This window comes from Temnothorax curvispinosus, unplaced genomic scaffold (genome assembly GCF_003070985.1).
Source record: "Temnothorax curvispinosus isolate PA1 unplaced genomic scaffold, ASM307098v1 QBEX01013461.1, whole genome shotgun sequence".
In the NCBI taxonomy this organism is placed as follows: Eukaryota; Metazoa; Arthropoda; class Insecta; order Hymenoptera; family Formicidae; genus Temnothorax; species Temnothorax curvispinosus.
This window is the reverse complement of record NW_020223241.1, coordinates 141,880-164,987: the sequence shown is the minus strand read 5'-3', so window position 1 is coordinate 164,987 and position 23,108 is coordinate 141,880. Positions and strand designations below refer to the sequence as shown.

Genomic DNA, 23,108 nt, shown 5'->3' with positions numbered 1-23,108 from the left:
TTGCGAGCGAACGAACCGAGTCTGTAATCCATAAATTTTGCTAATAATTAATAAAAAGCGCGGCGAGAGACTGGGCCGCGACCGGCACCGCCGCGAATTACATGTGACAGAGATTTCTTCCACGCGTGCGCTTCGTACTGTTACGAAATAATGAAAAATTAAGAGGAATGAGAGGATCGGGAAGAGTTAACTTGAAACTGCATACTACTAGACAAGACGAAACTATGCATTATTCTGGTGCTTCGCTTCGTGTTACATGACATAGAGCGATCTTCTTCGAGAGTGCTTGCGGTGAAAAGACTACATAAACTACATAGCAAAAATATAAATATATAAATATACATCACGGCTGGGCAATATTTCATATATACATCTCGTTATATCAAAATATATATTAGTTATATATTTGAAATGCATATGACATTAATTATTTGTCATATATTTTTATTTTATGAGTAAAATTTTTGAAAATATTTTATTATTTATCATGGTATTGTTTGAATCGCATTTGTAACAATAGTCTGTACACTTGCTCTGAAATAATTTTATTTTTTTAAAAAGAATAATTTATAATTTATATTTTGTCCGTTTTTTATTTAAAATGCATTTCTACGGTGTTTTGCGAGGCCGTGACGCGGTAAAGTAAATAAAATATAATCATAACGAACATGTCATAAATTTTAGATCTATAACTATATCTAAAACTAACGTTACGCGACGCCTTATCTAATATTACATCGTGTTTTTTGTACAAAAATAATCCATCACATCAGTCTACGACGCAGAAGTCCTTGTCGCGTGGCAGTCCTTCGATGCGTTGCGATCCTTCGGGTTACAAGATTTTCGAATAGGACATTTCCGAGCGCCTTGAAAGTAGAAATCCGTAAAGTTCGAAGCCCGTCCGATCTGGCTTCCGTCGCTCCGCACGAGAGTTTCTTTCGTCGCAACTTTTGCAACTCTCTTTTTCTCAACCGGGAAAAATACCAGTGCGATCAGGATTTCTCGTTCAATTTGTGAAACACCGACGACCGGAATGCAATTTCGCTCACTGAAAGAAGGTACGCACGATACAAGCTCGGTTCGTAGATCATTCGGTAAAAATGACGTAACGACGCTCAAAAATAGCCAGGAGATATACCCGAGTAGCTGAATGAACGAAAGTAGGACAAGCATAAAAAAAGTAATTTGAAAACGTGCCAAGCTCATAGCATTTGCAGAGCGTCGATAAAATTTTTGATGAAAAAAAATTATCCACACAAGCGAAGCGGTTCTACGTTTATTAAATAATTTTTTAATTGAATATGATTGATCAATAAAAAAAGTTATTTAACTTTAAAAAATAATTTAATACACATGCAAGAATTTAAGATAATAAACTATTTAACAAGTTATCTAAATAATTAAATAAAATGCACATTTTTTGACCGAAATTAAGTTCTTATTTAATTATAACTTTTGTTGTTTATAAATTGATAGTCGATTCGTGCAAAAACAATGTTTTTATTTGACAAGTTCAGAAATGTACGTACGATTCCGTTTACGTCTCGATGCCGTTGAAGGTTCCCATGTCTTTTATGTTGTCATCTGGATCTTTCGTCTTAGGCGAAAATAGAGATCGATATATCATAGCCGCGATAACGGCGCCTCCGATCGGTCCCAGCCAGTATACCCAGTGATATGTCCAGTGGCCGTTCCAGACTGCTGGTCCGAACGTTCTGGCGGGGTTCAAACTACAGCCGGTGTGAGGGATGAAAGCGAGACATAAGACGGTGACGCAGAGACCAAATTTCAGCGCCATCGAGTCGCTGTTCTTCGCGTTTCGCGAGTCCCAACTTCCGCAGGCGAAGAAGGCTAATACTCCCGTAGCTAAAGCTTCAGCCGCGATTCCGTGACCGACCGTTATTTCCTTATTAATGTCCGTCATGCAGAACGGGACGGATGGATCGCCCGCGCCGTTGTGCATAAGATTTGCCGGCGTTACTAACTGTCAATTGATATTGAAACAAAAGTTAACTCAAATTTAAATTAAATAATTAAATCGAAACGTAAATTTAATCGATATTTTGTGCAAGTTCACTACATTATTCACTGTTGTTTTGCGCAAGAAGTATAATTTTTGAACTATATATTATAGTTATTAAAATTTCATTTACAACGATCCATGGAATTCTAGCATTTTGGATAATTGGATGTTGCAATTAACCAGCATAGAAATAATTTTTTATCTTTAGGAGCAAATGCGGCGCTCAGGCGATTAAAAATAATCTTGATAATATTTGTAACTTTGAGATAACAATTTTTGATAACGCGTTATATAAACGCGAATATATTATTATCAGCAGTATGTTGGCAGCGAAAGAAATCTTGTCGGGATATGTCCGCCGAAACGTTAATCTGAATGTGTTCTTTGTAATCTGTGAATAAATGAGTATATTCATTGACCTTTAGCAGGCCGAAACCTATCAGGGCACCCAAACATTGTGCAATGATGTAGAATCCGGCCATTATCAGAGTCTTGTTTCCGAGAATCACTGCGGCGATTGTGATAGCGGGATTGAGGTGAGCGCCACTGATGTGACCAACGCACTGGAAAAGAACAAATATGCATTCAACCGTTGATAAGATTTTATAATATCGAGCAACAGAGTGCTACTTAAAAATACTCGCTTTTATACATGCTTGATCCCATTCATAAAATAACGTATATTAATTATTGATATGTTATTAAAATATATAAATACATAATGGAAAATAATCTACGTTATAATTTAAAAATATATATAAATAAAAGATAAATAAAATATGTAAATTAAAAATTTGACTAACGTACTGACATGTCACAGACGATATCAATGATTCTTATCGAAGATAATGTTAATTGTCAGATTCAAAATGATTTATACCTGTATAGCGATCATAACAGCGAGACCGAAAGCGAAAGAAATTTGTATGACAGACGGTCCGGTTTCATTATACGGCTTCATGCTGCCCAGGCCTGCCGTGCATCCCAAAAAGATTAGAATTGCTGTTCCAATCACTTCTCCCAGGATAGCCAGAAACTTGTCGCACATATTATCTTCTTCCGTCTTCTTCAGCCCTGAGATGTTAAAGGACATTTTCGTTTTTATTAACATGATGTATGCGTGGTGTCAACGAGTTGTTGTGTTCATCGGCACAATTCGCAATTTATTGAATTTGTGAATTTATGAATTATATTTCTCGTGTGGAAAGGGTAAATGTACGAGCACTCCATAATCACTTCCGAGATACTCGTATCGTCCAATCGTAAAGGACATCCATATCAAAGTATCTTGAGTGATAATGATAATGAGAATTGCATTATTTAATTAAATTTCTATAAAGTATATAGATCAGCGAATTAAATCGTAAAATTTGAATTGCAGTATTAGAATTGTGAAACTGTATAAATAATTTAAAAATTGTCTCGCAACGAGGTAAAAGAAATAAAACGCTACTTTGTGTTATGATTTCGTAGAGAATGCTTCTCGCGCACGTCACTCTCGTGCCTTTGTGAAAAAGTATGAACACTTGCGTTCTCATTATCGGCTCGACCTCGTAAATCGATATTTAATTAAAAGATAACTATTGTACACACAAATGGAGCATCCAACGGCGACATATTTTTATTTCTGCACGCATTACATGCCGCTGAGTGTATAACAAAAAAAGTCAAGATGCATACGTCTAATGAAGGTTCGCTTGTTGAGTGTAACTGTATAACGACGATCTCAAAGGTGGATAATGTGCATGCACATACACACACATAAGTACGCGTATTCAAATCGCCAACCGCAATACCAACAGTTCCCTTGAATCAGTGTGAAAAAGAGGAAAACATGGTTTACATCTTTTCAAGTGTTCTTATTTCAAGATACAAGTGTGTGTATTAAAATGCAAATTATCCTACCTCTTGTTAATTTTACATTTAAAATCTTAAAATTTTATATTTAAAAATTTTATATGTTATATTTAACAATTTAAAAGGAAGCGTTTCTAACATTATCTTTTTTTTTCTTCAAAATTAGTTGTTAAAAGACAGTAATTTTTAAAACTATTTAAAGTATATAAAATTAATTCAAAGTTAATTATTTAGCTAATTATTTCTTAAAGCAGTAAGTATATTATTTAAGCAAATTACTTTTCCTGAAATTTCGATGTTTAAAACTTACAATGTTTTTATGTCAAGTTCCTATTTGATAAAATAGTCGATTGTTCTTTAATGAATTCCAAAAGTATAATAGTTTTCGGCGGAGAAACTATGTTTTTGGTTCGACAGGCAGGATAACTTGGACTGTCACTTTGTTGTAAACTTTTGAGTGGAAACTTTGTTCGCTCCACGTCGAATGCGATTACCACTGGTATAAACCCAGGATGCGATAGGTCAATGTTGAATTTACATGAAAGCATCAGTAAAGTTATACACATCGGAGGTCGATAGTCCAGCTGCTCTAGCGTTATTGAAAATGGACTTTAATAAGTATTCTTCATTGAATGTCGCTCCATTGAACGCTTCCTGTTCTTTTTTTCTTGACAAGGTGGCACAGTTTTCTCTGACGTCCGTGAAATTTGCTCGATGTAATTCTCGCGAGAGCTAGCACGAAAAATTATCACAGGAAAGAGGGGGAGGACTTTGAAATTTTCGCTCGAGAATGCGAAAGTAAAGTTGAACTGAAGTTTGCAACAATGAAATTAAAGTACACACTTCAAAATTAACCCGGAAACGGGCGCCCGATATTTTTTTTTTTTTTGCATAAATGCTTGAAGTGATTTTTTCACGCCAATTAAATCATTGTTATTAATTATTATACATATTTTTGATAATTCTATAATTTATTAGTATTTGAGGACAGTGTGTATATAAATTTACTCAATATTTTCTGAAAAACGAAAGAAGCAATATTAAAATTATTGTGACGTGAGTTTTACTTTTTCGATACTATAGAGTATAAAACTTCAGGCGCTTGTTTTCAGGTTAAAGTATACATTTTACATAAGTTTACCATCATAGTATTCACCATTTTTGCATTATTTTGCTGTGTAACTTTTATTTATTTTGTTACACGTATTTTATTCCGACTTAAAATATTAGAATTGAGTATAAATATGCGTAATAGAAGATGAATTTTTTCTTTATTTCCAATTGCGCGTTATATTTCAATATTAAAATACATTAAACATTCATCGTTTTTTAAATGTTTTGTATTAATATTAAAATTGTATCACATATTTTGAATAATAATCTCAGGTCAACATTTGACGTTCAGCGCGCGCGCGCGTGCACGCGAGAGAGAAAAAGTATTATTAACAGTCAAGTAATCTGCGGTCAGAGGTCAAGACTCCGTGACATTTCTTCTTACCATGCAGTCTTGATAATTTCGTGACTATTTATCGATGTGGTAATATAAGTATATAATATTTTAAATAATTTTATAAAGTTTTATTTTACACAATTTTTAATTTATGAGTGAATAGAGTAGACTTATTTCAGTAAATAATATATCCAACATAATTCAACACGATAACTTTTTTCAACTATATGTTATTTTATATTTTATTTAAATATTATTCTCTATTTCCTGGAAATTTTGCATTTCGCCATTCTTATCTCGTTGTCATAGGAAAATACTAGATAATCTCGATCTCTGGAAATAGTAATATCTTGCTTTCTCTTGCCTTCTCTTTATTTGACGACTAATTCAGCGAAGATATTTACTCTTTATACCAAGTATAAAATTATTTAATCTATTTATATGTAAGTTGCAGAGAAAAGCAAATATTAATTAAATCGAGCACGTGCGCGTGCATTAATTCAATCAAACCTTTGTTGAAAAAATATGCGTACGATTTGATTGTTTAACACAGTTCGCTGTAATTAACTTACAGTAGCGAACGCAATATCCATTACCTACTTTTCAAAATCGAAAGTTGATAACGTTCAAAATGTTTCCATGTGTGCGACACAAAATATTGAAAATAAAATATTTATTTATGCATACAGATACTACCTTTTATGCACAATTTTTTTTGACACGATGTAATATCTTTTCACGAAAATATAAAAAAAAAAAACTATCGCGATAAAAAGTAGAGCTGAATGTTGCTTTGAGTTATATACTTTTGCTATGTTTTTGACATGGGAGATACGCGGTTCGGTGTATTCGCTATTCCATCCAACATCTTGCGACAGAAATACTTCCATGTTAATCTACCTATAGCCGCTGCGTCGCGTCCGCATCGTGTTGCATTCGTGTTTTGCATTTCCTGAACGGATCATTGAGATCCGTTGTGCATGCGCATCACTCGACTTCCACATTCATATGATATTCATAACATACGGATGTCAATATCCTTCGGGTTTAATCGCGCTTATACATATACATATCCGCCTGCATCTCTGAATTATGCATTAGAGATGCCAACGCACGTTTGCCCTAGAATTACGGCCGAGTTCTCGTGATTAACCGTGTGTCGCGCGGATATAATTAGAACCGAACACGTGTCACGTATGATTTCCATTAACACACAGACTCGGTGCGACGCAGACCCGGACCGATAGTGATCAGTCATCGACACTCGCGGATTAGCCGGATTTCGATGCGATGACGGAAACGCAATCCGACGTGTTCCGAAGCCGTTCAAAGTCGCGGGCTTATCCTCTTAAAAAAACCGGCACTCCGAATCGTATCGATTACATTACGGAATTGGACGAAAATGGATACTTGACGTAATTTTGTGAGACAGAGCGACAGACGTCAAACAGTAATATAAGTTTGTATTATTTTTTATTTCTGAAACAAAAGTGTTTGAATATATTCAGCTGGTATTATCCCGAGAGGGATACGGAATGCAAAGATCGGACGTGAATAATATAGGCACAGATATCGCCGTCACAAGTGTTTGTCTTTATCTGTACACTCGATTATGAATGAGAACAATTGCGTCGTTCGTCCACGTGATGATGACCACGTGGATGGGCCGTCCCGGCAATTGACTGTCGGCTCACGGTCTTATATATGCTGATGCTCAAGCTGAGGCTTTATCGCTCCGGTTTGGTAACGATCCCATGTGTCAACAGCGCGCCCGAGATTTCGTAACGCTTGAACTGCGACGTTCGTTTTATCACGCAACGCGGCGAGGACTGCCGCGGAGTCTGTATTAGCTTGGGGAAGCGTATAGAGAGCATGAATGTGCTCGTGCACTAACCGTCGTTGATTAATTTCGGAAGAGTTATACGCGGGAGTTGAAAGGTTGACTGCGGCGCAATGCTGTGATGTCTGTGGCTTATGGGTGATGATTCAAGGCAGCAGGGCATCGTCGGCTCCAACAGGCTCTGCCACTCGGCCATGTAGTCGGAAGCAGCGAGGTACATCGTCTCGCAGGCACAAAACTGGTCCTCGGTGAAGTAGTTGTCGGTCTCGATGAACTCCGTCGTTGAGGCGGCAAGGATCCGTCCATGTTGTTGCTCACATCGAGCAAAGGCTTCCTTCAGGCTCTGCAATCGGTTGCGTACGATTCCGTACGTGAAATTGGCCTTCCCAATTTTTTGGAAGTTTTCCAAGGTTCGCTCGATTGAACCGATCATGACTCGTTGTTGCGTCAATAGTTCTTCCATGATGTTAAATTTGTCAACGACCTTTTGTTTGTTATTAGGGTTCAGACGAAACTGCTTGCACGTTTGTATCATGTGAATCTCTTGTGCCACTTGTCACTGTTGCACGCCGATCCGGCTCGAAAGACCACAAAATGTTTGAATATAATTCAGCTGATATTGTCCCGAGAGGGGATACGGAATGCAAGGATAGGACGTGAATAATATAGGCACAGGTATCGCCGTCACAAGTGTTTGTCTTTATTTGTATGCACTCGATTACGAATGAGAACAACGCGTCGTTCGTTTACGTGATGACGTGGATGGGCCGTCTCGGCAATTGCTCCGGTGTAGAAACGCACGAGCGCGATTAACTTGACTGTCGGCTCACGGTCTTATGCTCAAGCTGAGGCTTCATCGCTCCGGTTTGGCAATGCGGAGAACACAATATCGACCGGCTCGAATCACTATTATATATTCGTTCTGTCTGTGGACGTCATTACGACGAGGATGATCGGAGCAGCCCGCGATCAGCCGATACGTATGCTAATCGTGGATCATCGCCGAATTCCGCGATTGCATGGTGATTAACAGGTGTTGTCGGAGTCACCTGTTTGATGCGTAATCGGCTCCGCTCTGACTCGTAAGTACGCGGCGCGGTGCGGATTAGGAACGGTTCGAGGAGTAGCATTAGGATGGCGCCATCGATTCTTTTCATGGATCCTCGGGACACGCAAAATATTTGAACAAAAACCATTTTATTTATAAGAATAAAAGTTCAAAAATTCAATGTCCAGTTATTAATTCTAGAATATGTATTTATATAATTCAGTAAAAAGAAAAAAAATTAAAATTTTATATTATGTTTTAAAATAAATGTGTGAAATTACATATTTGTGAGTGGTAAATCGGATTGTTTAAATTTATATGTTATAGCTATTGACGTGAGCTATTAATAGCTTATAATAAAAATAGTACCTGCGATAAGCTCTTTGCTTTTTCCGAGTTTTTGTTTGCATTTGTGTATAATATTATAAAGTTTCGTTGAACTAAAAAAATGCATTATATGAAATCGCGTGTATAATATAACTTTATTTTTTATTTGTTTTTATTTATTACATTTTTGCTTTTTTTCGCTTTTTTTAATATATCTACTTATTCCTTTTTTTTGTTCCTTTATATATATTCCTTTTTTGTTTATATTACGAAAGAAAGAGATACGAAAGAAATAACCCAACGTGTTCATAAAAGCCGATCGACCGGTAATTAATCAATATAAAGAAATTAGAACGTACAGCTTTACGAGCTCTCTTAACGTTTCGCTAATTTATCGCCAGTTAATGATCCGATAGTCGTAAAGATGGTCGTGAAGTACTAGCGGAATAAAGTATAGAAAGCCACTGCGCGCGTGTTGTACATCAGGACCGAATAGAAACTTGCGAGGAAAACAACACATAGGTACGCGATCGCTTCGAGGCACGGCAACATATCTATATTCACGGAAATATATCTTCGCCGGAGAGACGTGCACTTTCCAAGTTCCACGTAACTTGAATGCGAGCATATCTCTAATCGCTAATTAAAAAATCAAACTGCGGAGAACGGAGGCTGGCGGTAATTAGCAGGAAAGTACGGGAGCATAATTACGGATCGCGAAAGTAATCAACAATTACGTTCGCCGCGCCGGGTGAAATGTCCCGTATGCCTATGCGCTTCGCCTTCAATACCTTCTTTATTTTTAACAAGTTAAGCTAACCGTAATTTGATGAAATTAACACGAAATTGGAGGCTCCTGTGGAAGAAGTCGTGCGAGCAATCTATCGAGGAGAAAGGAGAAGGGAAGGGACGCGGCGTTGCGCTCCGCGTTGCGTCGATGCGCTTTCATTGATGCACCATCTACGGTATCTCTCGTACAAATATCCGTTATCTTTCCGATATCTGGAAAATTTTACATCAGTATACCGACTACGACGTATGAGTTTACCAGCTATCGATAGTGCGCGAAAAGTACAGCAGAAACCTACCGTATCGCGACTCGCGGTGAACTGATAAAGCAGCAATGCACATTTCACGTGTGTACGTATGAATATTCATGCATTCCTGTTATTGTTATGTTGCTTATTGTCAGACTATCATATGAGAAGTTCGACTAACATGTACTAATTCTGGAACGCGATATATTCGATTAATTGAATGGCCGTATAGTAGGTATTGCAACTAATTATAATTAACAGACTATATTGTAACTGTAGATAAATTAATGATTATAATTTTTTACGAAATTACGACCGTTTTGTACAGGAAGCATTTCAAACGTTTTGATGCAACGCGTAACTTCTTACGTAAATTTGTCTAATTAGCAAATCGTTTAAATTTTTGCATTCCACTATTACGTTTTTTGCACCTCGTAATTGGAATTGCACTTCATAACTTCATACCGTATAGGATTGTGAAGAGGCAATTTATTTTGATGATTCGACACGGAAAAGTATCAGAAAATTACCGGCGCACCGCAAATTTCAATGATCTCTAATAGCGGCGGTACCCTAGCAGTGAAATTTCCATAAATCAATTGCACTGAAAAGATAGAAAGCCAGTTTTTCTCGCGTACGATGCAACGTACGATGACCAGCAAAGTACATTTCGTGTTCATAATGTCCGGTAAATTTCTCGCGTGAGGATTTAAGAAAAGACGAATATGTGCGCTCGTGACTTCATCGCAAAAATGCGGCTTTTCTAATAATATATACGTCCGTTACGATGTTTGCACACATCTCAACGATCGGAAAAACAGTATTTGTTCAACTGGTCGCAATAGATATTAATAAAACGATAAGATAACGCGCGTGTGTCATTAATTATTTTTCACATCGCGCATCTGCATAGACTAGACATGCATTTAAGAGTATGCCCTTGAATTAAACAATGTTCTATTTAAAACGTTATACTCACGATAATTCACTTCATTTAATAATTCACGTTGTCAAACACAGTTTCCTACGTCGCTTTTACATTTATGAGAAAATATTTTTTCTTTCATTCCATAATCAATAATCTTAATAAGCGATAAACTTGTATATAAATGTATAATATATTATGTCGATTATTTTAATTACTAATTTGATTACCCGCCATGTCCGTTAATTAACTAATGTTAATAAACCTGAACTTTAGCTAATAAAGTTATGTGTGACTGTGCCCGCTGCGTAATTACAATTTGTAATTGCGCTCATCATAATTTGCGTATTAGTATGGATAAGGCGTTTTACTAATTAGTATAATTACCTTCCCAATTCATTCATTAATGGAACCCGTTAAACTTTTCCTGGGAATCGATCGAGAATTAGATATAAAATTGCTCGGTATGAAAGTAGCATGTTTATTTGATGCGATACAACGTCGTTCGCTTATCGTGTGAAAGTACTGAAAATCCACGCGATTGCCTCTGACCAAGTAACATTTTGCTAATGACTGACCGGTCGGTCGGCGATGACACGGTCTGAGCTTTATATAATACAGAATACACACGTACGATTTGTGTAACATGGCTTTTTTCGCGACGTTAAAGCATATAAGTCGTCAGTCTGCAAATTGCACGCAATACTTGCGTCGCAATACGCACAATAGGCAACGTTATTTACGCAGAAACACGCGCGACTCCGTCCGATTGTGAAATACGGCCAAAACGATAGGAATCGTAACAGGTTCATCGCGTGAAATACGATCGGTCATCGTGAGCTGCAACTGCGATACGGTCTTTCTAACGACTCGGTGAATTCACGATACTCGAGTGAATTTTCACGAATCTTTTTCAAGCTTGAAGGTCTATATATTTTTGGGGGGAAAAATGAAAAAGAGATTCTCCAGTCTTGTATTTTCAAAGTAAACGCTTTGGTAAAATAGCACGAGTTTCTCAATAATATCACAAACTGCCTAAATTAACTTCATCTACGTTTTAAAATGTTGAAATAAGTTAAAAAGGAGACTTGAATAACGTGCACGAAAATCAGATATTTTCATTTCAAGAAGATACAATAACTCGGAAATGTTCTGTGTGTAAGCTTTGGCTTATTTTAGAAAATGTCAACATCATTTACTTGTCTCGGGAAGTAAAGATAAATTTGCTTATATGTCGTCTCAGAATCTCTCTCAAAGTGTTTGATCAGCGGAGCGGCGTTTTTCGCCGGAGCATTTTTCGCACGCACGTAGTTGGATACCATGAATAGCATTAAAACCATTGAGTAAAGTTGATGACGTTACGTGGCGTGCAAACGAAGACACATAAATATTCATTTTTTTTTCCGCGCCAAACGAGAATGGAAGACGCGCGCGCGCCCGTGCAAGCCGCAGGGCCGTCGTATATATTCGAGCGTATATAGCCTGCATGTGCATTTTCACATTTCTCGCGGGATATAGTATGAATCCTCTGAAACAGTAGAAAATGGCTCGGTAATTGCATCACGGTGAAATTCCCGGTTCATGCTGAAAGACGCGGACGAAACGCTACACTCGTCGATTAACCGTCGTAAACGTCGAGATGCATGAAAGAGCAGATGCGCTTTTCTTTACGTTACGCATATTTTTCTTCAACTTTCGTTGGCTAATGAAATGCGGGATACGTTGAACACACGGCACGCTCTAGTTGCTTCATCTCGCAGCTGCTTCAACGCAAGGATATTTTCCCTTGAGAGAAAAAGCTATTCCTATATAATTGCGAAAAATTTGGCGTTGTAATAACTGTTTTAACAAAAAAAAATGCAGGACTCGATTAATTGCGTGCTCTTTCATATCGCTGTCGGTTATTCGCATGCGGAGCGATTGGCAATGATCGATAATTGTCGTATAATTACACGTGCTCTCACACAATATTATGCTGCGCCATCGATTGTCACAGCCGATTAGATTCGCGATGAAATGGTGTCAAAACTAATTTTCGCCCATTCAACGCGTTGCATAAAACAATTTTTCGATAAGCGGCGGAAATGCAAAACTATCGGAACATGGCAACGCAAATAAATTTTTGACATATATCATGCATATTAATGTGTAAAATAATATATGTAAATAAAATTGTTATTAAATTATAAAATTGGTTCGTACATAATTTTGAAGCAATGAATAAAACATTCTTCACCTTTCTAATCAGCAATACATGATGCATCATTATATCAATAATTTATTGGTATAGTGACGGTTTTTTTTTTAAATTCTGCATTAGAAAATTAATAAATATAATGTATAATATATTAAAGACGCGTAGATTAGCTTGATGCAACGAGAATGAAATAAAAGAATGTTTTCTTAATAGCCGTTACGTCATCAGTGTACAGTTGCAAGACACCTCCGCGATAAACTGAGGCTCCGCAAGGGGAAGTGAAAAGTACACGGACACGGTAGCCTTTTTTGTGCTCGGAATACACACGTTCGTCGGTGTTGCAAGTGTGACAGTGGGTCAAGTTCGCGGTGAATGGCCGGAGTCCGGTGGCTCTCGAGCGTCGCGCCAGACTCGATACGACGACATTCTCTCAATTTGTTGCAAGCATAGCGTAAAATCGACAAAGAAGAAAAAAAGGCAGATTAACGGCATTTTTACGCGCGCACTTGCCGCCGATCTGCCCGAAATCCTCTGAATTTTTACTCTGGTAAAAATTTATCTCGTTGAAAACGAAACAGAGACTTGAAATATCGTACAATAACACTTTCTATGAAGTGCTATCCATTAAAATTAAAAAAAAAGAGAAACATTTAAAATATTTGATATAATTAATATTGATGTTTATAAATTGAGGAAATATCTTTGAGGTTTCGAGCATTGTTAAAAGCTAAAGAAACATAATTAAAATTTTTTGTCTATCTTTTAAACTTTATTTATCAAGTAAATTATATTTTTAGACTAATTTTTTTAAGAATTAGTTTATATTATATAGTTAATTTAGTTAATTTTAGTTATTTTAGCACTCACTAATTATCAATGATATTTCTATTAACATTATATCTAAACATTATTACGAATTAATACGTAACTACTTTAAGAATTTATCGCAAAAATATTTACAAAGAAGATACGGGTGAATAATAACAAGATCGCGTTACTGCAGTACAAAGGACATTGTCTCGCACTGATTGCATTCCCACTGCTGGCATTTTGTTGTTATCTACCCTATCACACGATCGGAGTGGAAGTGGAGCAACTATCGTGAGAACGGATAGAAAGGAAGTATCGATAAATTACAGCGCGATTGTCACGATAAATCGTTGTAACGCGAGGAAGAGTCAAACTCAGGATTTCCTGAAACTCGACAATATCACGATGTATTAAATTTTCTCAGAGCGCTTCTCGTTCGATTCAATAACGGATTCCAGTCTGGCGATAATTATGTCTTCTCGGGAATCTGGGGCAGGGAATACTCCGTCTGATAAGATCAATTGCAGATTCCTCAGATTCCCGACGAGCGTGAATTATAATGTAAAGTAAAGCGAAGTGATTATGATAATTGCGCGAAAGGTAGAAAACGTATTATTTTTTTTACATTCCCAATTTATTCTTATCTACGGTATAAAGTCGAGGGGAAAGAAAGCTGGTCGCTGCTCGTTCTCACAAATATGTTTCACAGTGCTTCTCGTTGCCCCTGTTATGAAAATACAAAAAGCAACCGTCATTTGGTCAGAAATATTTTGCATGCATTAGCATAATTCGATTTATCACCGGTCGTTGCCGCGACTGAACTCCTTTAAATCTGGTGACGACACGGCGAGAAATATTTACTGCCGACGTTGATGTATCCGCACTGCAAATAGCCTGTAGTAACGTGTAACTTACGTCAGAGAAAAGTCAGCGTAGAAAATAGGTAGTTATGGCACATCTCAGAACGCCCATTGAATCCGCATCACACCGCACATTTTCAACGATAAAAATAACGAAATGAGACGCGCGCGTTTCCAATTGACGATTTTATTACAGGCACTATAATATAATGTACTATAATCCAATAACGAATGACATAAGGCTGTAAAACGACGAAGGTTTCGCTCGATTGCGAACGGTGAATTATTAGCGATATTGCCGACGGCACAATGCGGCTCCTAATCGATGAAAAGTTTCAAAATTTTCTTTCGTCAGATCGGATATAGGTAATACCATCCTTCGTACCGGAAGCTGTTCTATCTTCATGGACACGCACACTTGCGTCTTCGTCGCGCACAATTCGCTCGAACTACTTTCTATGTCGGGTATACAAGGCAAAGACCGTTATTCTGTCCTGTTAAATTTGCTTGTGTACTTTTCTTTAAGTCGTCATTTTAAACATAATGCGAATTTTTATGCCGAAAAAATTTAAAGTACATTTTACAGAATTTATCTTATTTTTATCTTAAGTGAACATCTTGATTTAAAAGAAAAGCCAGGAAATTTATTGTGGCATGTTTTGATCATTGTTGAAATTGAGAATTCTATGTAGACCGATATTTATGGGAATTTTATTTCGAGACCAAATATAGGTATATTTGCATCAACATGGCATGAACAAATTGCCAACTATTTACCGCGACGTTTCTACAGCAAGAGATAGGGATTCTGAGATAGTGCGTGACCCGCATCTCAATTCCTGTTCTTTACAACTGCTCGCTATTAAATTTAAATTAATTCCTAAAGACTCACCGCACGTATTTTCGCGATTATAAATCAAGCTCGCATCGCGATCGTACGAAACGGGTGAAAGTACACACGGATAACTTAGCATTCCGAGAGTACGGGTATCGTTTCCCTAGATTTTCTCAGGAAGATAGACTTCACAAAAAGCCATTCGGGAATAATCAATTCCTCTCACCGGTATCTTCTTTTTTTTTTGTCAGACTCGAGACTTTCGTGAAACCATTGTGAGGTACGCGCGACGTTCAACGAAAATATTACCACGAGTTAATTAACATCTTATAGATGTAGATACGCCGCGAAGTGTGTGACGAACTAGGCGGCAAATAAAAGATCGAATCGTGAAACTGAGTGCCGTTTTGCGCGCTCGTCGAACGAAGAAAAGGATAATATGGAAAGAAATGTTACCCATACGCGTCCTGCTCCATAATTATCATCTAATTTCGTTAGCGGGATTGCCTGCGTATGACGTGTCTCGTAAAAACGTCCGAGCCACCACGTTTCCTGATGCGGTTGCATTATGCACTTTCTTTTTCCTAGAGAAACGACCGAAATACGCTCGTTAAAAGAAGAACGCGGCTCGCTTTCTAGATCAAACGCGCCAAGTGCGACGTCGATTATTCTCGCCGCGCACACAATAGTTAAAAACTCTTGCATTTTATATTAGGAAAAGTGATGGAAGAAAGAAGACTTCATTATCATTTCACTATCCCAAATGAATACAATCATAAGAAAGACATATGTTGTAAATTAATCATGAATGAATTAAACCATTCTTGATTTTATAGCTATTATTTATTAGCAAATAAAACATTTCCAACGATAAAACATTATTGTACAAGAACAATGGACACTGTAAAGGTCGCAGGTTCGAAACATTAATCACTGCCGGAATAAGTGAGGAAAAAAATTTTTTCCTCGATCCGAGAACGTCGTAATAATGCACGATACCACTTCTTCGGGGTACGGACTCTCGATATAACGTTACTTACGCGCGAGAACCTAATTTTCCGGATCACCGAGACATCCACCTCGCATCAGGGGTGCTTTCGATACGGTGAAATGCGCAACGGAAACGCGGCGCGAAAGAGAGAAATTTCCTCGTAGTCAAATCCGATTTCCGACCCAATTTTCAAGCCGGGAGAGATGGTGCTCCTAGAACGTCGCTTAGCATGCGTTCGGTATAATGCAAGCCTCCGCGCTTTCTTCTCTCTTTCACCGTGAAGGAGATCGGCGCAGCGCGACGGCGAGAAATATTTCAAGGAATAGGAGGTCGGTTGCCTCGCGACGGCAGCCGATTCGCGAGTTTAAGGTCAATCTTGAAAGCAGGAGCGAACGATCGTGTTGCGAAGCCTTTCCATCTTATTATGCGATCGATTCCTTCTATTCACGTCACTCCTTCGCGCTAGACTCTTTCGCGAAATCTCTTCTATACGTTTCTATTCCCGGATCCAATAGGATTCCCGAAGGCTGCGAGTCTTTTGCGGCGAATTGTGAATTATATGTCAGTAAGAAGAGAATTGAGATTTATAAAAATTTTATTTCTTTGAATATTTCTTTGGATTTCGTGTGAAGAGTTTGTCAGTATATCGATAGAACGTCGATACGTAAAAAGATAAATCATAAAAGGGTGAATCATGAATCATTATATTTTAAAAGGATTTAAATTCGCGCGCGTATCATTGATGAACAGAAATATCTTACAACCGTAATGTCTCCTCTAATGAAATTCGATTATACTTTGCGCGCGATAAGTACGCAAGGAGCATGATAAATATTGAGAGGGCGGACGAGCGATTAATCGCCGCAAAATCAGGTGATACCTAATTAAAAGTTCGGAGTTTGTTTGGATTGATATATGTACCCTCGTGCGAGAATGGCTGCAAAGTAAGTTCTACGTTCTAATGGACGGGAACCTCTATGAATTATAATGAAATTCGTTCCAACGTTTCACGAGAGCGAAGATTTGTCACTGGCTAGCTGGAAGCGTGTACGCGCCATTATTCACTTTTTGCGTTGATATTCCGCAGAGGGTCGCATCGTTTTTTAACACAGATTTTAGCGATGATATATATCGATATTCGAGATAAAATCGGACTATTCAGTTTTTTGATCGGATTTTATACGGAAAAGGATTTGCGAACTTTGACCCCGCTCGAAATCCTCTTAAGAGATTCGAGAATCGAGAATTGATCTTTATTTGAAAACAAGAGGATGTAGAAATATATAGGTAACATATAGCGAATTCGGTTGGACGCACTAGTGCGCACTCAGTGCACGTTAAAGCCGTTGCACACTGATTTAATTTCTAATTTAGAGTAAAATGCAAATATTTCGACTGATAAACGCCCGATACATATTTTACCAAATAGTACAATAAAGATAATTGAGGGTTTCGTGATTTAACCCGTTTATATTAAACATGCATACGCTTTATGTTGATTCGTGTACGACGGCTTTAATGTGCACTGAATGCGCACTGATGCGTTCAACCGAATTCGCTAATAGAAATTTCACGTCGAAATACGATTCGAACTACTCTTTCTTTCAGAAAAAATATAAAAATATCGAATACAGGTGATGGTTTGATATAAATCGCTTTTATTATTATTTAATTATTATTAAATGTATAGATCGAAAAAACAATGAGCATCTTGCATATGATTTTTAGAAGAACATTTTATGAATTACTTTGCACAGAGTCCACTACAAAATTTATAAAATTAAACATCTAATTTTATAGTTCATGTAACGTAAAATAAAATTCTTGAATTTCTCATTGTAAAGATTTTTTTTTTGGATTGGACATATTTGTCAAATTATTCTTGGGTTACATCTCAAAAACGGGACTTTTACTTTCAATTTCTTTGCGTGTCTACATATTCCGTTATGATCGCGCCATTCATTCGTACTCACAAGGTGTCTTCAGCTTCTCCTTCGCCGATTGTATTGTACCATTGGATCGGAGCGTGATGCCGATACTTTTGGACTTTCCGATAGACAGGTTTTCCGTGGCACCCGGTGGTGATATTATCGAGATACCATTTTGCTCCATGTCGGCGCAATTAGGTGTTTACTGAAAATAGAGCATAGTGGGGTTACAATTTTTCAGTCTAATACAAAATATTGATGCCTTAACTTATCTTATCTCTAGTGTGGCAGCAAATCATGCAGCCAAAATCACCCCTTAACTCCGTGATACTCTTATTTATAAGAGTCTTATAAGAAACTGCCACCGGAAAATAAAAATGACAGATTGCAAATGAATTCGCAAATATACTCCGGCTCTTCAGATTATCTTTTTATCAGCAAACTACTGTTATGCGCGCGTTTTAAAATCACCTGCTGCCTGCTCTGATAAATTCTGGTGTAATTATAGCGAATTATGATTCCAGAAAAATTCTGGAAAATTTAAAATTTAATTAAATTCTGGGAAAAATCTTCTCATTAACTTAATCTTTAGTAAAATTTTGATAAATATTAACGGAATCTGTCCTGTTCTTTTGCTTATACTTCTCACAATTTTGCTAAGTCACAAAATAAGAAGGTCGACACTTATAACAGACTTCTCATTGACTGACTTCGCAACATTAGAATATCTTCTATCTGTGTTGCAAACAGAAGCTCTTGATAATCATATAAATAGAGCATATATCGTTATCTAAAGCCGGTACGATTTGGCGGAATTATATCGTCAGCTCAAATACAGCCGAGTTGTATATCATCGTGCAAATAACAAACGCAAGGTGGGAATAACTAATTAAATTCGCCAAGCTGTCAGATGAATTTCGACGCTTCGCGCACAAACGATTGAATCACACGTCTCCCGATTGCGGAGCAATCGTACTCCGTTAATTAAATCCATGATTTAGCACGCATATAACTGATGATTAACCGATCTCTCGTAAACTTGGCATCAAATATATGTTGCTGCATTCCCAATAAGTGTTTTAACTCGTGCAACTTACGCGGGAATATATGTTTATCTAAATTTGAAAAATTATATTATCGCAAATATTAAACAGCAAGAACGGAAAAAACCAATTATTAATCGATATTTTAACTAATTTCACCTAATCCTTTTCTTAATCCGTGATCTTTATCACATGATAACGGCTCGTTTCGAGCAATCTTTCGATGCTTTCAATTATATAATTTTTGGAATTCACCAAAAAATGCATTTCTGACGTCTGTAATTGTATGTTTTTTAAATTATAAATGTTATAAATTCTAAAGGAGCAACAACATTAAAAAAACGATCAACTGGTTTTTAACTTAGCTTTTAACTAATCAAGCTAAACTTGATACGCTTTCAAAGTGCTTTCGATAATAGATTGAACTCCAAACTTTCGCGATAACGCGAAAGATTCGCGATCGATTTATGACGTCATATCGAATCGTAATTTAATCTACTAGCACTCTTTTTTTTGCCGTCGTGGTTTACACCAGACATTTTTTTCCAACATATCTTTTCAACTTAAACATATGTTGTTGAAAGACTCCTCGCTATTTGTAAAATAGAAATATCTGAAGTCATTGGCACCAATGCCAACTAATGACGAGAGAAACACGCGAGCGAGTTAAATGACGTTTCAAAGTACCTATATACATTTGCATTTTAATTTATACACGTTACACTCATCGATTTCGTTCAAGAATCGGGAAAATTTTCATTTACAACGTTCGGTTATACGAAAAACGGCGATCATGAAAGAAGAGATTGTTGACTCTTTTAATTCTTCGATCGTGCTACTTACTGCGAAGAAGAACTCGCGGCTGCAACGTTGCACACAGATCTTGCACGAAGTCCGCTTTCGATGTATTTCCGTACGCCAAAAATTCCGCTCTCGTCAACAATTCATAAAAATGCGCGAATATGATCGGCACACTCGAAGGGAACGAACTCGCGCGGCTCTATTGTGGCTTATCCCAGGAATTGTCTTTTGTCGCGTGGTTTCGAGAGGACTGAATTCGCGAGTTGCGCTCACCTCTATATGTAGAAACCCTCCACTGTGTGCGCCAACGGCCGGCTCTGGCCGTCGCTCTCCCGTTAGACGACGGTATATGCACGACCACGAGAATCACGAAACGTATGCCAAATTATCAAGACGCGGCACGCGCGCGCGTTATTTCGTTTCCGCATCGGAAAATATTTACATTGGCGTCGACAAGTATCATAATATCGTATATGTATTATAGGATATACATTTCGCTGATCGACAACTTTGGCACACATCGCGGTTTTTATATGATATTGAAATGATCTTTTTTAAACGGAAGTAGGAAGAAAAGATCTTTTGAAAAATTAAAACTTATAGAAGCGTAATTAGATAAAAGATATTTATTAATATCGATTATACAATTATTTTTTAATTAGCTATATACTTTAAATATTTAAACAATGATAACGTATCAATTAAATTATATGGAGAAATATTTATTTTATTTTATTTTTAATGAAAAGTATCTCCTACGTGTGAATTCAAAAGCACTAGGTGAATGCCCTACATATTTGAAGAGCATTGTCAAGAAATTATCTTTGGCAAATCAGCCAAAACTTCTTACTCATCGAGTAAATTTTAACTTAGATAACATCGCGCATTGTTTTGATTAAATTACTTTATCAAATTCTGCGATTACAATATGATTTTAATATCCTTATAAGTATTTTGTTAGTATTTTTTATCATATTTTTAATATACAATATATAGATTGCTTTTTTCCAAGAAACTGAGAGAATGCTTTTTTTAATACGCTTATCATATATTATAAAATATTACATAATTTTTAATCAAATTTAGGCTAAATATTTTTTCTCTTAGATTTTTTTACATTTATATCTAACACTTATTTTAGAAACAACTTCAAATAGATCACACAATTCATCTTGACGTACTTATGGATGCCAAAAATTATAGAATTATTCTGAAATCGTTATTTTTATTTAACATATTTTTATTATCAAAAAAATAATTATAATAAAATAACGTATAATTGACAAAACCTACTTATAAACCATACTTGAGATTATTTGAATCGAATTGTCTTTAGCGATAACCAAAATATGTACAACCACAGAAAAGATTTCCGGATTCACACGGAAAGAACGGTTTTGCTAAAATATCTAAAAATTTAGCTAGATACAAATCTGAAAATAATTTTGTTGCACCAATAATTATGTAAAACACTCAAAGTGATAGCTATTATAAAATGCCAAAACTTTTAACAGCATTATCATCAGCGACCTACTATAATTATTTTGATGTCGCAACAAAATTATTTTCAGCAAAATCGTTCTTTCCGTGCAATACTATTACTCTATCATAAATAGGATCGATATAAGAACAATTATATTTATTGTTGAAAAAGGAATATTTTAGTTTTAAATGAAAATTCTTAAAAGAATGAAATGATCTTAGTCTTATCACGTTAATTTTCACAGAAGAATTTTACATTGGGCACGGTTACACCGGAGCATTTAGGTCGCGGCCGGCCTATACCTCAAATTCAACCTAAATTATTTAGGCCGTCTGTTTTACAGCTGCTGTAAACAGGTGGTCTAAATAATTTAGATCGAATTGAGGTAGGTATAGGCCGCGGCCTAAATGCAGGGTGTAACCGTGTTCATTAGATATTTTCGTCTTAATATATTAATATGTAAAACAAATGAATGATATTTAATCGGAATATGATCCGATGTATACGATCTGATATTTGATACATATTGTACATACTTATATAAGAGTGCCATTCTTGTTATATCATAAATCTTCTCGAACATATTAATTGACTGCGATATAATCATCAAAAGAAGTATGTTTTCATCCAACTTTTACGACAAAAATCTTCAGTAGACATCATTAGCAGCTAATCAGTATATTTGACTGGTTATAGAACTAGATCCAAATTTTCTGATTCAGTTAGCATCAGTTAATAATTAGAATTACAACTACATACAAATGTATACATGTATACTTACTAGAGAAATAAGACTCGAGAAGATAGGATCATATTTTTTAGTATTTCTTGTAGGGTTATATACTTGAGATCCATTATACACAGGTACGAACGTACGTGTCACGTTATTGCCGTCGACAAACAACGGTAGCACATATCTGTTTTGTGCCAATATTGTGACGCTAACAGCGTGCATTATACGATTATAACATCGAGTGAAGATTTATTCTAAACGTAAGAATATAAGCTTAAATCTATACTCTGTTACTCTTGTCTCAAGATAGTAAATCAATCTTACTTAATTCGAGAAAGAGAGAGAGAGAGGAAAATAGGAATTATTCATTTAATCTTGTTTTATTTTTATACTGCATGAAGTTGTGACGGAACTAAATATGTCTAGAATATTTTTTGTTTCGTTATCATCAGGGAAAGTCTTTCTGAGAGGGTACTGATAGGTTTATTATCCTATTACCTCGAATTGTTTTACAATGTCAATTATGAGAGAAGCAAATAAAATCAGTAGCGATTTTGTTATTGATGGTAGAATAATGTCAGGCAATCGATAAATCACAAGTCAAAGTATATCAAGTACAATTTATCTTATTGTCGGCACAGTTTATCGTGCGGAATGCTATCAAAAATTCAAATGATAAATAAATCTACGATTTAATCGCGGACATTAATGTGAGCATTTAGGAAATTTATCACATGATCAATTTATGGTCGTATTATGATTAGATGATTTACTTATAGACGAGCGACTTATTAGATACGATTACATATATAAATATTAGATGCAAGAAAAGCATTTTGTTGTTTTTTGTGCATTTCTTTCTATTTCTTATCTTTTTCTTTATTATTTATAACATAGACAACTGTAACTTTAATATTTCA

The 23,108-nt window shown here is 36.3% G+C and overlaps 1 protein-coding gene across 3 annotated transcripts; it reads right to left on the bottom strand.

Annotated features, from left to right (window-relative positions):
- Window positions 1–558: 558 nt before the first annotated feature.
- LOC112463605 (aquaporin AQPAe.a-like) lies at window positions 559–20,264 on the bottom strand. 3 transcript variants are annotated; one of them, XM_025030079.1, is made up of 6 exons: window positions 20,246–20,264; window positions 18,174–18,333; window positions 2,904–3,097; window positions 2,443–2,586; window positions 1,530–1,984; window positions 559–1,048 (listed from the first exon to the last, which is right to left on the bottom strand). In XM_025030079.1, the coding sequence occupies exons 2-5, from the start codon at window positions 18,310–18,312 to the stop codon at window positions 1,538–1,540; spliced, it is 924 nt and encodes a 307-aa protein (XP_024885847.1). In that variant the 5' UTR covers window positions 18,313–18,333; window positions 20,246–20,264; the 3' UTR covers window positions 559–1,048; window positions 1,530–1,537. The 3 variants fall into 3 exon arrangements, with proteins under 3 accessions (XP_024885847.1, XP_024885845.1, XP_024885846.1); XM_025030077.1 differs by lacking the exon at window positions 20,246–20,264 and adding an exon at window positions 20,015–20,238; XM_025030078.1 differs by lacking the exon at window positions 20,246–20,264 and adding an exon at window positions 18,600–18,661.
- Window positions 20,265–23,108: the final 2,844 nt, after the last annotated feature.